General features: G+C 41.6%; 1 protein-coding gene across 1 annotated transcript in view; it reads right to left on the bottom strand.

Moving 5' to 3' along the window:
* Positions 1-9,243: 9,243 nt before the first annotated feature.
* The window catches only part of LOC135733739 (Fc receptor-like protein 5), a 68,433-nt gene continuing 63,338 nt past the window's right edge, over positions 9,244-14,338 (bottom strand). Inside the window, exons 11-14 of the mRNA XM_073813739.1 lie at positions 10,968-11,071; positions 10,687-10,876; positions 10,293-10,571; positions 9,244-9,515 (exon numbers count right to left, since the gene is read on the bottom strand). Of these exons, the coding sequence (XP_073669840.1) occupies positions 9,244-9,515; positions 10,293-10,571; positions 10,687-10,876; positions 10,968-11,071 (845 nt within the window). The remainder of the gene's footprint in view (positions 9,516-10,292; positions 10,572-10,686; positions 10,877-10,967; positions 11,072-14,338) is intronic.

Here is a 14,338-nt window from a genome sequence, read left to right as displayed (position 1 = left end):
CAGAATACTGTACACTTAAAATAAAATCAGTAATATATAATGATATATTAAGGCCTGACTAGACTGAAGTTTGGCGATTATAGGTGAATAATTGGAGAATATTATTTAAAGTTTCGATGGGGATAGTTTTGGGCTAGTAGCAATTGGACAGACTTGTGAAAACCAGCAACCCTGGTACATGAACAGTAGCTAAAAATAATTTAAAAAAGTGTTTATTTAACCTAATTTGAGCTTAAGAAAGAAAGTTATGGTACAGTAGATGCAAGGTTTAATTGTTGGTCAGAGAGATGTTGTTTAATTGTGACTTAAGCATGTAATTTAGAGATATCTGGCTTTCCCTATTAAAGTAAGTAATCTTAAGGCTAAGTTGATTGTAAAGACGATTGTACGATCATCTTTGACTAACAGGCCATTTCCCAAAAGCCTCGTAACTTAATTAGCACCTGAAAATCGTTGTAGATATACAAGTGCTCTGGAGTAATTGAAAATCCCTAAGTGCCTCGTAAGTGAAAAAGTTACAAGGTCACATGCAGAACAATCATCAAATTGCACTTAAACTTTACTCCTGTGCAATGACGATAATGTAATATTTTATTTATTGGGTTCTTTTTTGTTTATTGGTTTAATATAAAATAAAAAAAATCAACCATGTGCAAGTTTTTCAATTCGTGAAAATGTTCACATGTGTCTCACTATCTTTAATCTTTTCTAGGCAATATTTCTAAAGACTAAAGTTTTGCAGAGACATTAAGCTCTTACCTTAATTTATTCTCTGATTGTGATCTTAATTATGACCAACAGGCAAAAAAAAAATATATTTTTAAATAGATTTCAAAATATACAAAAAATGGCCAAAAAAATATTTAGAAATATATATATATATATATATATATATATATATATATATATATATATATATATATATACCTATGTTTGTTTAATGGTCTGGCTAGTTACATTATATAGTACACAATTTACACAATAACGTTAGCTAGGTGTAGTTTTTTTTATAAGCTTTCGCTATGATTTGAACTAAGGTTATCTACTTGTTGTTTATTTTGTTTGTTAGCAGAAATAAACTACTCTAAAAGGACTTCGTTGTTATTGATCCTTTCTGAGTTTACCGTAAGTTACGTGTGTTCCACAAAAGCCGTTTGTTTATGTTGTTACTGCTGAAACCCTCTATATTTACGTCGTATTTGAAGAAAAACTTTGTTACGAACCTGTTAACATAACAGTTTTAAAAAGATTAAAATTAAATATATTTTCCACTTCAAAAATATACTTTATAAAACTAACTTGTATCACATCAAGTGAAGATCATTAGGCTAAACATATAAAAACGTCTTATGAGTCATTCTATACTGTAGGTGAAATTACAGCACTTGACAAATGGATAGCGACTCAAAACAGAAGTTGAATTTCTCAAGTTTTCAAGCGGCAACACGTGCGTCAGCCAATCAGATAGCCTTATGCAGATAACCAAGGCAGAGCCAGCCAATTACGTTTATAGAAGACCGGAGCATGTGTAGCAGCCACTATGATTGGCTGTTGGCCCCACTTCAGACAAGCCTTCCGTTACGTGATTGTACTGTAAGTAGCACTTACAGTAAAGCACGCTGCGTGCGGTTGTATTTAAGTTCATCTTTGGGAAACGCACGTGAAAGAATAACGAACGTTCTTTTAGTAGATTGTCGAAAGCACTCCTAAATGCTCAGTTCAATCGGGAATCTCAGCCCAGGACAATTTCACTTTCAGACAGCTAGAAACCTACATTACGTACCCTTTTTAGGCCATTAGGTTGAATAAAGTATCAAGAGACAAACAGAGCGTTTAGATATCAACAGTCTTGCAGTAGCATTTGTGCCTTTATGAGTATGTACTGTACTGAAAAGTTTATTCATGTATATTAGGCCGGGACTGAAAGTGGCATCATCTTAAATGCTGCACAATAGACATGTTAAAAGTTGCATGTAAAAAGTTAATAATAATATGAAGAGCTCAGATGCGAAACCCTCTAAGTGAGTTTGATGTTTTCTTGTAAATGGGCATTTTTAATCAGACTCTTGATGGATTCTGCCAACAAAGCAGTGTTTCTGAATAACCCGAGACTGTGGGATTAAGTGGATTTGAAATGAAAGTATTTGATAAACGTATATGTGCTGAGAGCATTTGGTCAACATCATTGTCTCAATTTTGAAGGAGAATCTGAGCTCTGCATAAGTAAACTCTTTTATGCTTTTAGAAAACGTCTCGGTTACATATGTAACCCTCATTCCCTGAAGGAAGGGAACGGAGACGTCACGTCGTGACTGACGAATTGGGAACGCGTCTCGCGGGACCAATCTACTTCGAGAAACTTCTAAAACGCCAATGAACTTGGCATGCAGGTATTTGCATCTGCCGGCGCCGCCCCGCCGCGCGAGTATTTAACGAGAGGCAGGTGCGAATATCAAATCACTATTTTCGCTGAGAAAGCCGAGCATCAGTGCCCGGCCGGTATCAGCAGTGGAACAGCAAACTGTGGCGACGGGACGTGACGTCTCTGTTCCCTTCCTTCAGGGAACGAGGGTTACATATGTAACCGAGACGTTCCCTTTCAGTCGGTCACTACGACGTCACGTCGTGACCGACAAATTGGGAATCCCTACCAAAGCGCCACTGAAGCTGACTCTTCCAGTGCCTGCGTAAACCCTCCGACTCTCCTCTTTTAGGGAACGGAAATGGGGTTGAAGCAGAGGCCGGTCACTACTTGTTCCTTAACCCACGATAGTGACTAGGCGAACTGGGAAGCGAACTCGTCAGGCGGAACTAAGATCGCTGCGGAAAGAAAACCCTCTAGGGGTCTACCACTAAGGTGATGGTTAAAAAGACACGAGGTCTATAAAAAATACACTCTCTTAGCAACACTAGAGAGGCGCGGAACGAACTCCGCTAAGGGAAACGTGGTAAATCAGAAACTTTCCACGGAAATACTCACAAAGAAACCACTAGGGGGCGCAATGTGCGCGCTAGCCTCACCCAGGTTCTAAAGGATACATCTAGTGAGAGGCTGGCAGCCGATGCTCCGCAACATCGGCCACCAAGCGGTGGAGGAGACAGAAACAGTTTTTTGTAACGTTTTTGCCTTAACTGCCTTCCATAATGGTGCGGTCGTGCAGCATCGAAAAGAAAGGCTCCAAGCCGACACAGGAGCCGTTCCTCGATGTTCTCACTGATCTGACGAGAGAACTCGAGAGGATACCGGCTCAACACGAACACTGTAGAATCTAGTGAACGTATTAGGTGTCACCCAGCCAGCAGCTCTACAAATATCTGAAAGTGAGGAACCACGAGCCAAAGCCCAAGATGAAGCCACGCTTCTAGTTTAAAAGGGCTCTCAAACCAAAAGGGCAAGGAATGCCCTGTTTCTCATATGCCAGGGCGATTGTGTCTACAATCCAGTGAGACATCCTCTGTTTAGTGACAGCTTTCCCTTTCTGCTGACCACCATGACAGATAAAGAGCTGTTCTGAGGTCCGAAAGCTTTGAGTACGATCCACATACACACGTAGTGCACGTACAGGACATAACAAAGCCATGGCTGGGTCTGCCTCCTCCGAAGGCAGCGCTTGTAAGTTCACCACCTGATCTCTGAAGGGAGTGGTGGGAACTTTAGGCACATAGCCCGGCCGGGGTCTCAGTGTAACGCTGGACTCAGCCGGACCGAACTGTAGGCACGAGTCGTTGACCGAAAATGCAAGAAGATCCCCTATCCTTTTAACAGAAGCCAATGCGAGGAGCGTCAAAGTTTTCATAGTGAGAAACTTGACGCTCACCGTCCGCAGAGGCTTGAAAGGGCAGTCCTGAAGGGCTTTCAGCACCATGGACAAGTCCCAAGGAGGAATAGAGGGAGGGCGCGAAGGATTCAGTCTCCGCGCACCTCTTAAAAACCTAATGACCAAATCGTGCTGACCCACAGATCTACCGTCTATGGGTGCATGATGCGCGGATATTGCCGCGATATCTACTTTAATAGTAGATGGTGACAGCCTCTTCTCCAAGCGGTGCTGGAGATATGAAAGCACAATACTGATCGAGCATTCTCGGGGGTCCTCTCGTTAAGAGGTTCACCACACAACAAACAGGTTCCATTTCAGCGTATACGCCTGTCTCGTGGACGGCGCTAATGCTGCACCTATGGTGTTAGATACCGCCTGGGGTAAATCACCTAGAACCTCCGCGCCCCGTCCAGAGACCACACATGGAGGTTCCACAGATCGGGACGGGGGTGCCATAATGTGCCCCCTTCTTGAGACAGAAGGTCCCTCTTCAGGGGAATCCTCCAGGGAGGGGCTGTCGCGAGGAGAGTGAGCTCCGGAAAACCAACTCCTAGTGGCCCAATATGGAGCAACTAAAAGAATTTTCTCCTCGTCCTCCCTGACTTTGCACAATGTCTGTGCAATGAGGCTCACTGGGGGAAATGCGTATTTGCGAAGACCTCTCGGCCAGCTGTATGCCAATGCATCCACACCGAGTGTTCCCTCGTTCAGTGAATAAAATAGGCGACAGTGGGTTGTTTCTGGAGATGCAAACAGATCTATCTGCGCTCTGCCGAAACGTCTCCAACTCAGTTGGACCGACTGAGGGTGGAGTCGCCATTCGCCGGGGCGCGCTGCTCGTGAAAGCGCGTCTGCCGCTACATTGAGCAACCCGGGATGTGAATGGCACGAAGAGACCTCAGATTCTTCTGACTCCAAAAGAGGAGATGGCGGGCGAGATGCGACATGTGACGAGAGCGCACTCCGCCTTGGCGATTGATATACGCAACAGTCGCAATGTTGTCTGTGCGAACTAATACATCTTTGCCTCTCAACTCGCTGCTGAAGCGGACGAGCGCAAGATATACAGCCCACAGTTCTCGGCAATTTATGTGCCAATGCAGCTGAGGTGATGTCCACACTCCTGAAGCTGCAAGCTCGCCGTACGTGGCTCCCCACCCCGTGTTGGAGGCATCTGTGCATACTACTGCATGTCTGGAGACCTGTCTCAGTGGCACCCCCGCCCTGAGAAACGCTGGGTCTGACCACGGGGTGAAAGTGAGATGGCATTTCGGTGTGATCGTAACACGGTGAAAGCCGGTGAGCCACGCTCTCCTCGGGACTCGGTCGTGAAGCCAATGCTGAAGCGGTCTCATATGCAGCAAACCGAGCTGTGTCACCGCCGCGGCTGCAGCCATATGCCCCAGGAGTTTCTGAAATTGTTTCAGAGGAACCGCATTCTTGCCCGAAAACGTATTCAAGCAAGCCAGAATCGACTTAACGCGCGCCTGCATGAGACGTGCTGAAAGATTGACCGAGTCCAGTTCTTTACCGAGAAAAGAGATCCTCTGCATGGGGCAGTTTGCTCTTCTCCCAGTTGACCTGAAGACCGAGACGGGCGAGGTGTTTGAGCACCCGATCTAGGTGAGTGCAAAGCATTTGACGCGACTGTGCTATAATGAGCCAATCGTCGAGATATGCCAAGATGCGAACACCGCTCTCTCTGAGGGGCTTTAAAGCCCCCTCTGCGACTTTCGTGAAGACGCGGGGAGAGAGAGAGAGAGCCCGAATGGTAAGACTTTGTACTGATATGCTCGACCCTCGAACGCAAAGCGGAGAAACTGCCTGTGTCGGGGAAGTATTGAGACATGAAAGTACGCGTCCTTCAGGTCGATGGCTGCAAACCAATCCTGTGGGCGAATGCATTGAAATATGCTCTTCTGCATAAGCATTTTGAATGGCATCTTGTGAAGTGCTCGATTCAGAATGCGCAGATCCAGGATCGGTCGCAACCCGCCGCTTTTCTTGGGTACAATAAAGTAAGGGCTGTAAAACCCTGACCACTTCTCGGCTGAAGGGACCGGCCCGATCATGTCCTTCGCCAATAGGACAGCAATTCCTGCACGTAGTACGTGCACGTTGGGGGCTTCCACCGTAGTGAAGCGTACAAATTTAGGAGGAGCCGGGTAAACTGAATTGCGTAGCCGAGAGAGATCGTGCGTTTCCAAGCCTCTAGACACCGAATGAGAGGGATTAACAACACGATCAGTGTACCTGCGGCGAGCGGAGCAGAGGTGAATGCGAATGAATGCTCTTTGGCCCCATCGACAAAAGTGTTGTGTAATGCAACACTCACCTGGCTCCGCTGATGGGTGGCAGAGCTGGAGAGACTCGAACTGCTAACGGGCCGGTCCTCAAAAGCTGCCAGAATGAAGGAATGAAAAAGGCCGTAGCAGGACGCCCCCGGCGAGGGGCAGGCTGAGGCGCCGACGTAGCGGACAGGGCAGCTGTGTTCCGACGTGGCATGATGGCCTCAGTCTGCTCTTGGGCGGCCGAGAACTTGTATGAGGCTCTAGCCGTGTCGCCGAAATGGCTGGTCTAAGCAAGCAGAGCAATCAGAAGACGATTCTTGTCGACCTCATTCATGCCCGCAAAACACAGCCAGAGTTGACGTTCCTGGACCACTATGGGTGGACATCGCACCCAACGGTGCTGAACGGTCGGTTCCGGGAGGAAAACTGGTTTTCCACGACCGCGTTAACCATCATGAACCTCGGGAAAGAAAGGTACAGGTGGGGGCTGTCTTTGCGGCCCCCAGTACCAATCAGAGGCGCGACGGATCGATGGGGGAGGAGCTCTCCACTCCAGTTGATCGTCTACGCAGCCCGAGCGAACATGGCCGCCATCTTGGAGTCGAAAACAGGCTCCGAAAGCCTACCCGCAGGAGGGAGCGGATCTGAGTCGGCATCCAAAAGACGGCCCCCTCTCCGACGCTGCGACAGACACAGAATCCTCGTGAGGACCGATAGAGAATGAAAGCGTCGTAGAACACACGCTAACAGTCTCCAGCGGGACCTCTGGCTATGGATCAGGGTGCTGAGAGCCACTGGACGAACCAGCAGACCGATTCAGCACTGTTATACGGAGATTCGTCTTTCCGGAGTTTTGCCACCGCACCTTTAACGGGGCTCCACAACAGAAAGGGGGGGGGGGTGACGTTCCCGGAGGCACGAAACCCATCTCCGCAAATCCAAGAGGGTCATGTTCACGCATGCGGAACACTAACCCTCCATGAACGCTGCATCAGCGTGCACAGGCACGAGAGACAACGATCGCGGCCAATAATTCATATATCTGCCACATCCGGAACTGCACGGACGAAATGACATCTTTAAAAAGACGCACTCGCCATGCCACAAGAGAATGGCTGTCTTTAAAAAGACACAAATTCAACTCGTGCTGCTCTTTTAAGGAAATCACTCTTTAATGCTGTGCTGAGTTGATGAAGCACATAGGGGAGTGCCACGCACACACTCAAGTTCAAGTTCAAAACCGAAAGTAAAGAGGTGGAAATCCGCGAGCCTCCGCTGAAGTGCTCTTTCTCCAACAACACCAGCACGCAGCGTATCCAACCTGCATGCCAAGTTCATTGGCGTTTTAGAAGTTTCTCGAAGTAGATTGGTCCCGCGAGACGCGTTCCCAATTCGTCGGTCACGACGTGACGTCGTAGTGACCGACTGAAAGGGAACCAAAGATCAGGAAGCATTTATCCTGATGCTCATGAAGGTTTGGATTGATCATATTAAGCTTTAGATAATGCATTGTCGTTTTTTTCTCCACTGATCTTTTAGTTAATCTGAGCATAAGTCACATCAACAGATCCATAAGCAACATCTGAAAAAAATAGACACTGAATATAAATACTAAGTGATGCGTATTGGTGCTGTTTTCATTTTGCTTAAAACATTAGTTTATCTCACCTTGATCTCCTTCTTTCTTCAGTTTAGAGTACACAATGTCACCACCTTCACTGTTATACCCTAAAAATGACAAGAATTGGGAAACTTCATTATAAACAACCCAACATTCACAGATCTTTTCTGACAGTTAGTTTAACCTCTGGGTAATGATGAAACTTTAGCTTCCCATTAATAGATTTGCATCATTAAACTTAAAATAGAGATTAAATTGATATAAAAAAGTTATTTGTGTTATTTTAAATGTTTGGATATCTCTGTTAATCATGATGTTTTGTTTTACCTTTCTTCTCTTTCTTCTTATCTTTCTTAGGTTTCAGTTCGATATCAGCATAGGTGAGATTAGCTGATTCACTTTCATTTTCTACAATGAAGAATAAAGAAATGATTAAAAGTTTTCTTCTCTCAGTGATTAGTTTTACTCTTCTAGTAGTTTCTACCTTTGCTCTTGAGTTTATTTTTCTTGAAGTTGACCTTTGAATACATGGCATCACTGGGGCCGGCCTGAGTCACTAAAAAAAGGGAAAATTATTTGACCCTTAAAGGAATACTACACTTTATAAAAACAATTACTCACCCCCATACTTTTATGAGATGAACAACATTAATGACATCAATACATTACCTGCGCTTGTGTCTGTTGCATCAGCAGAGTTATAAATATGAGCATCTCCTGTAATGAAGAAAATAATGAATAAAGACCATGAACTTTTTATCTTGTAAAGCCTTCATAGAAATATTGTTTAACATGAAGAGCTCAAAACACCACTTCCCCCAAAAATGAGATAATGAAATTAATCAGGTTCTCTCGGCATGTATTATACATTTATTAAATTGTTTTGCTTCAAATCTGCTTAATCCCTACCTCGAGTCGTTCAGAAATACCGTTTTGGTAGAACCCATTAAAACCCCGATAAAATGCTAATTTACAAGAAAACATGCACGCACCTAAAGGGTTTTTGCATCTGAGCTCTTCACATGTTGTCTAAGCATATAAATGCATGTGGTCTTTCCCATGCCAAACACTCTATGCTGTTTTGGGTGGTTGCTAGGGTGTTGCTATGAGTGTATGTAGCCTGTTGCTATGCAGTTACTAGGGTGTTCTGGGTGTATGTTGGGATGTCATTGCATCAGCTCTTATAAAAGCAGATTTCTGGCACTGATTATAATAAATGAATGTGCAGTAAACTGACCAGACTGCAGTGGACTGTAAACATCTTCAGGCTGTTTCTGATCTGATGTCTGACTGATGTTCTGCTGTTGACTGACAGCTGAGGGAGACTGAGAGCGTTTTTTGTTTTTGTAGCACCACAGCAGGACCAAGAAAAAGATCAAAAACATGACGCTCAGTCCAAGACACAGACCAACAATAAGACCAAGAGATGAAGACCCTGCGGCTGGAAAAGCAGAAATACATCCTTATATAACTGTGCATATGCAAAGAGTGCAAAACATTTCAACAGTGCTTAAAGAGGAGAGAGATCACCTCTGACTGAGATCCAGCTCTTTGGAGACTCTCCTCTCTCTGGGTATTTACAGTAGTAGAAACCCTCATGTGACTTTGAGACTGTAGGGATGATCATCATGTCTCCTGTAGTCTGACTCTGCACCACTGATCCATCTTTATAAAATTCAGCTCTCAGGTTAGAGGGGTTTTTATCTCGATATAAACAGCGTAGAGTCAGAGGATCTCTTTCAGTCACAGGATGAACCGGACTGTCCAGAATCACATCAACATCTACACAACAGAAGAAATGACTGATGATTATAAATTATAAAAATATATCAGAATGATTTTTAAAATTTTCTTTCAGCTTGTTATATCTGGCAGATGATAAAAAAATAAAGTAAAATTCCATTGACTTAAAATGAAAGAGCATCTTTAACCATTATCTAGTTACCAAAATATAATAGAGACTCTAACAACATCTTAGCAACCAGTTTACCACAAATGTTACAATTGTATTGCTAAAACACGTTAAAAAGACTGTGAACTGTTTAGTACTGAATTGTGGAGTTAAACAGTTTTCAGGGTAAATTGGGGTGGGTGATGCACTGGACTCACAGACCCACGGCCTCATCCCTAACACAATCACAAGCATTCAGATTGTAGCGGTATTTGAAAGTAAAGAGGGGCAGCTTTCTGTGAGTGGGCGTGGTTTCATTACTGACAATGGACACACCCCCAGTGTTTGAGAGCAGATCATTTAATAATCCTGCCTTTTTTCCAAGATTTTGAAAAACTTATTTTATTTAGCTTTTTTAATCATTCATATTTATATGGGTGGTTTAACACATTTGTCTGTGGTGTCATAAACTGAGAACACATTTAATATCAAACTGTACATGGACTTTAAGTTCTGCAGAAGCGAGTATGCATTTATATTTCAATAAAAAATATTATATAATAGCCATTTATTCATTATTAAAATGATTGAATTCTGTTTATGAATTTATTCTTTATGCACTGATTGTAAAGATTTTCTGTCTCGAAAATAAACAAGTAAAAACTCACTGTGTACTGAGATATTAACAGGATGAAGTTTCTCTCCAGATTCAGACTGACACCAGTACACTCCAGTATCAGATGTGTAGAGAGATCTGATTGTACATGTAGATGTTGTTCCTGTAGATCTCCAGTCTGATGATGAACAAGGTTTCAGTTCGTCTGTGTATCTTCTCACTGTCCATCCAGTAGAGTTACTGTGATCCTTACAGCTCAGAGAGAGAGATTCAGATGAGAAGTGTTGAGATCTGTTGGAGCTGATGATCAGAGAGACTGAAGCAGAAACACCTGAGAAGAAAATGACAGAAAATCATCTTTATAAGAGATAAATGAATAAATGAATGAATGATATAAGACAGAGTGTAAGAGATTGTTTTTGTTTAGTTGTGTGTGATGAACTCACCAGTGATCCACAGTGTTTGTGTGTTACTGTACTCTGTGTGATAGACTGGATCTCCTCTCTCTGCTTTGCACATATAAACTCCTGTGTGCTTCACAGTCACTGAACTCACTGTGTAGATGCCTTTAGATCCTCTACTGCTGTTTGACACCAGATCATAATCAACATCTTCATTCACTGTAAAAGTCAAAATCTCATTTAACCCTTCAAAATGTTTTGAATAATACCAGTTGATGTATTTGTTATGAGATGAATGAGATATTACCTGAGTAATGACTCTGTACAGTGAACCAGCTGAATGTCCAGCCTGTAGATGAACTTCTAACCTCACACATCAGAGTCACTGAATCTCCTTCAGTCAACCACTGCTGTGGAGAAACACTTAAAACTGTCTGTGGTTTATCTGAAAGTGATCAATCTCTCATGAATAACATGTTACACTTCATCTCTTCACACTAATAATGATGAACAAACATATAAACTCACCTGATGATACAGTCAGTGTAACAGCATCACTCATCTCAGTGTTTTGTTCACGTATCTTTCCTCTACAGGTGTATTTACCACTGTCAGTCTGTTGAATGTTGTTGATTTTACACTCTTGTGTGTTGCATTGTGTGATTATATTTCTGTTATTTGTCTTCTCTACAGTCCAGCTGTATGTCCACTCAGTGTCTCCTGTATCCTGTATGTCACATCTCAGAGTAACAGTTTCTCCTCTGAACAGCTGTTTGTCAGGATCAACACTCACTACAGGTTTAGGGCTCTCTGTACAAACACAATTAATTTTTTATAATTATTTATTATATCATCATGTAAAATGCTTAACAAAACACATGTACACAACCTTTCATATATTTAAACACTTAATTTGATTTAAACAAAGACCATAGTTGGGGAAACAGCAAACATTTCTCAATTGACAAAAAACGGGTTGTAAAAAACTTTGACGGTCATGTTTGTTTCAAACCTGCATGAATTTCTTTTCTCCAAAAAGGAACAACGAATAAATATAAAAAAATGCTGACATTTTTTCACTTAATAAAAGTGAATCAGGAGTAGGGTTGGGAACCGAGAACAGTTTCTTATTCAGAACCGGTTCTGTTTTTAAAAGGAACCGGAACCACACGGAATTATTAAAGGAACAGTATGTAGGATTGTGGCTTGACGTTGTGAAGAGCACCCACCGGGGTAAAACAAATCGGCGCCTAATTTTTTCAGATTAAATTCAGTCTACAGTGACTGAGATCCATGTCATCTCTCACCTGTAACATTTATCCACAGTCCATCACTGTAGTCTGTGTAATAGTTTGCTTTTCCTCTTCCAGCTCTACACCAGTACTGACCTCCATTTGAAACTTTAACACTGTGGATTGTGTAAGAGTTTGTTTCTGTTGTCGTCTTCTCAGTGTTTTGTGTGTGTTTGTACCAGTAAAACTTCCATCCAGTAGACGAATGAGTAATGTGACACTTCAGAGTCACTGTGTTATCTGTCAGTACAGATCCTTCAGTATCTGATGTGAGTTTAGGTTTTGGTTTTGATCCTGCAGGAGAATAAAACACAGAGTCTCTGTTTATAGTGTAACGCTCAGAGTTAAACACTTCAGTTGTGTCTTTATACCACAGATATCTTCAGTTTCTGTACTGATCGTCTATCTCACACTTCAGTCTTTTCACTGAACACTGATGTTTCTTTTTGCATAGGAAAAGTTAAGGTAGCTTTTTGTCAGGGCTTGACATTAACACCCGCCAACACGCCGGATGCAGGTAGATTTCGGCTATGGCGGGTAAGACAGCCAATCCCACTTGCCACTTTGGCAGGTTGAATATATTTTTTATTGTAGTTTCTTAAAAGTTATGCAGAATTATAAACAATGTGCAATACGACACTGGGAAAATACAACTCCCATGAGCACTCTCTGCACGCAGCGCATACTGAGACCATTTGTTGCGTACACACTCTCTGGGCAAGAGCGGAGAGAAATTCATAGCGCATACCTGAATGCACACATCCCAGTTTTGTCCAAAATCAAATGAAACCCAGCAGTGGAGAGGTTCGCCGCTCGCGCATCATTTTAATGAAGGCTACTTTGTGCAACAATAATGCCCTCTCGACATTTGCCAATAAAAGTCTTACATAAGGTTGAACAGAAACCACAATCAAGCATAAATTTACTGCTGTTGTTAATAAATATTTAAAGTGTTTGTCTAGGGTTTTTGTGTTTATCTTTTCAGTTAATCTATACACTCCTGCTTCACTTTTAATATATTCATTAGAATTTAATCTATTTATGCCTTACTAAGCATGTTTTTCATGCACCTAAATATATGATATGATCTATACTGATATACCAGCTAAATAATGTAGTCTTAATTTAAGGTGGTCAGTCTGCATGTAATCTAGCTAAATCAAGTAAAATTAGTCAAATTAAAGTAATTTTAGGATGCCAAAGTCAAGTTTAATCATATGAAATCTATTTTACCAACAACTAAATTTTGGCCAGTGAAAATGCTGAGTGGCTAGTAACTCTGAAAGCCAACTAGCCACTTTGGCTGGTGAGCAAAAAAGTTAATGTCAAGCCTTGCTTTTAGTATATTCAACGTTCAATACAGTTGCCGCTTAAATATTAATATTTTATTTCATAATAAGTGTATATTTAGCTGTATATGTTGTATAAGTCAGGTCCCTCTTGTAGAAGTAATTTTAATCCTGTGTATATGAGTTGACTATATATATATATATATATATATATATATATATATATATATATATATATTGACTGTATATTGTGAATGATAATAACCAGACTCACCTGATACTGTCAGTGTAACTGCATTACTGATGTGTGAGTATCGTGATCCTCTGGTCTCATTCCCTCTACAGGTGTATTTACCTGCGTCAGACTCAATAACAGATCTGATTGTGTAATACTGGGGTTTATTCTGCTGGATGATTGAATCTTTATTCCAGCTGTACTGCCAGCTGCTGACTCCTCCTCCATTGATGACACATGTGAGATTGACAGTTTCTCCTCTGAATACATGATCAGCAGGCCAAACAGACACTTGAGGTGTTGGTCTTTCTGTACAATCACAACAATTCACATTGAAAATAATGTCAAATAAACACTTGATTGCAAACTGTGTTGGGTGTAACTAGTTACTAAGTAATTAATTGCTGTAATTTAATAATTTTTCTATTGAAAAAGTAAAGTAAGGGATTACTCTTATTTTTCCATTTTTCATGTTATGACAACTTATCACTATTACATTTTTTTTAAAAACATTAAATAATAGGTTTAATTGAATTGCAAAACCAAGTTGTTTTAACTTTTTTTTACAGTGTAGACAAACTTTAGTGGTGTTTTCTTGCTGACAATAAAGAACTAAATTAGTCAAATTAGATTTTTTTATTTAAATTGAATATTTATAGTAAGGTAAATGTTTTAGCTTTTGTAATTCAACACAATTTTAAACATAAAACAAACATATTTTGTCTTATTTAATTTAAAGCTTTAAAAGTTGTATCATCTATAAACGTAATTGCTGTTCAGTGTCCTATGAAATAATTGTCATAATGTTTTCAGAACAGAGTATGTGAGTATAAATATTTACCCTTTACTGTCAATCTTATTGGTTTACTGTATTGTGTGTC

This window comes from Paramisgurnus dabryanus, chromosome 3, assembly GCF_030506205.2.
Source record: "Paramisgurnus dabryanus chromosome 3, PD_genome_1.1, whole genome shotgun sequence".
Classification (NCBI taxonomy): Eukaryota; Metazoa; Chordata; class Actinopteri; order Cypriniformes; family Cobitidae; genus Paramisgurnus; species Paramisgurnus dabryanus.
Note: the sequence above shows the minus strand (reverse complement) of the source record. Positions and strands in the feature narration are given on the sequence as shown.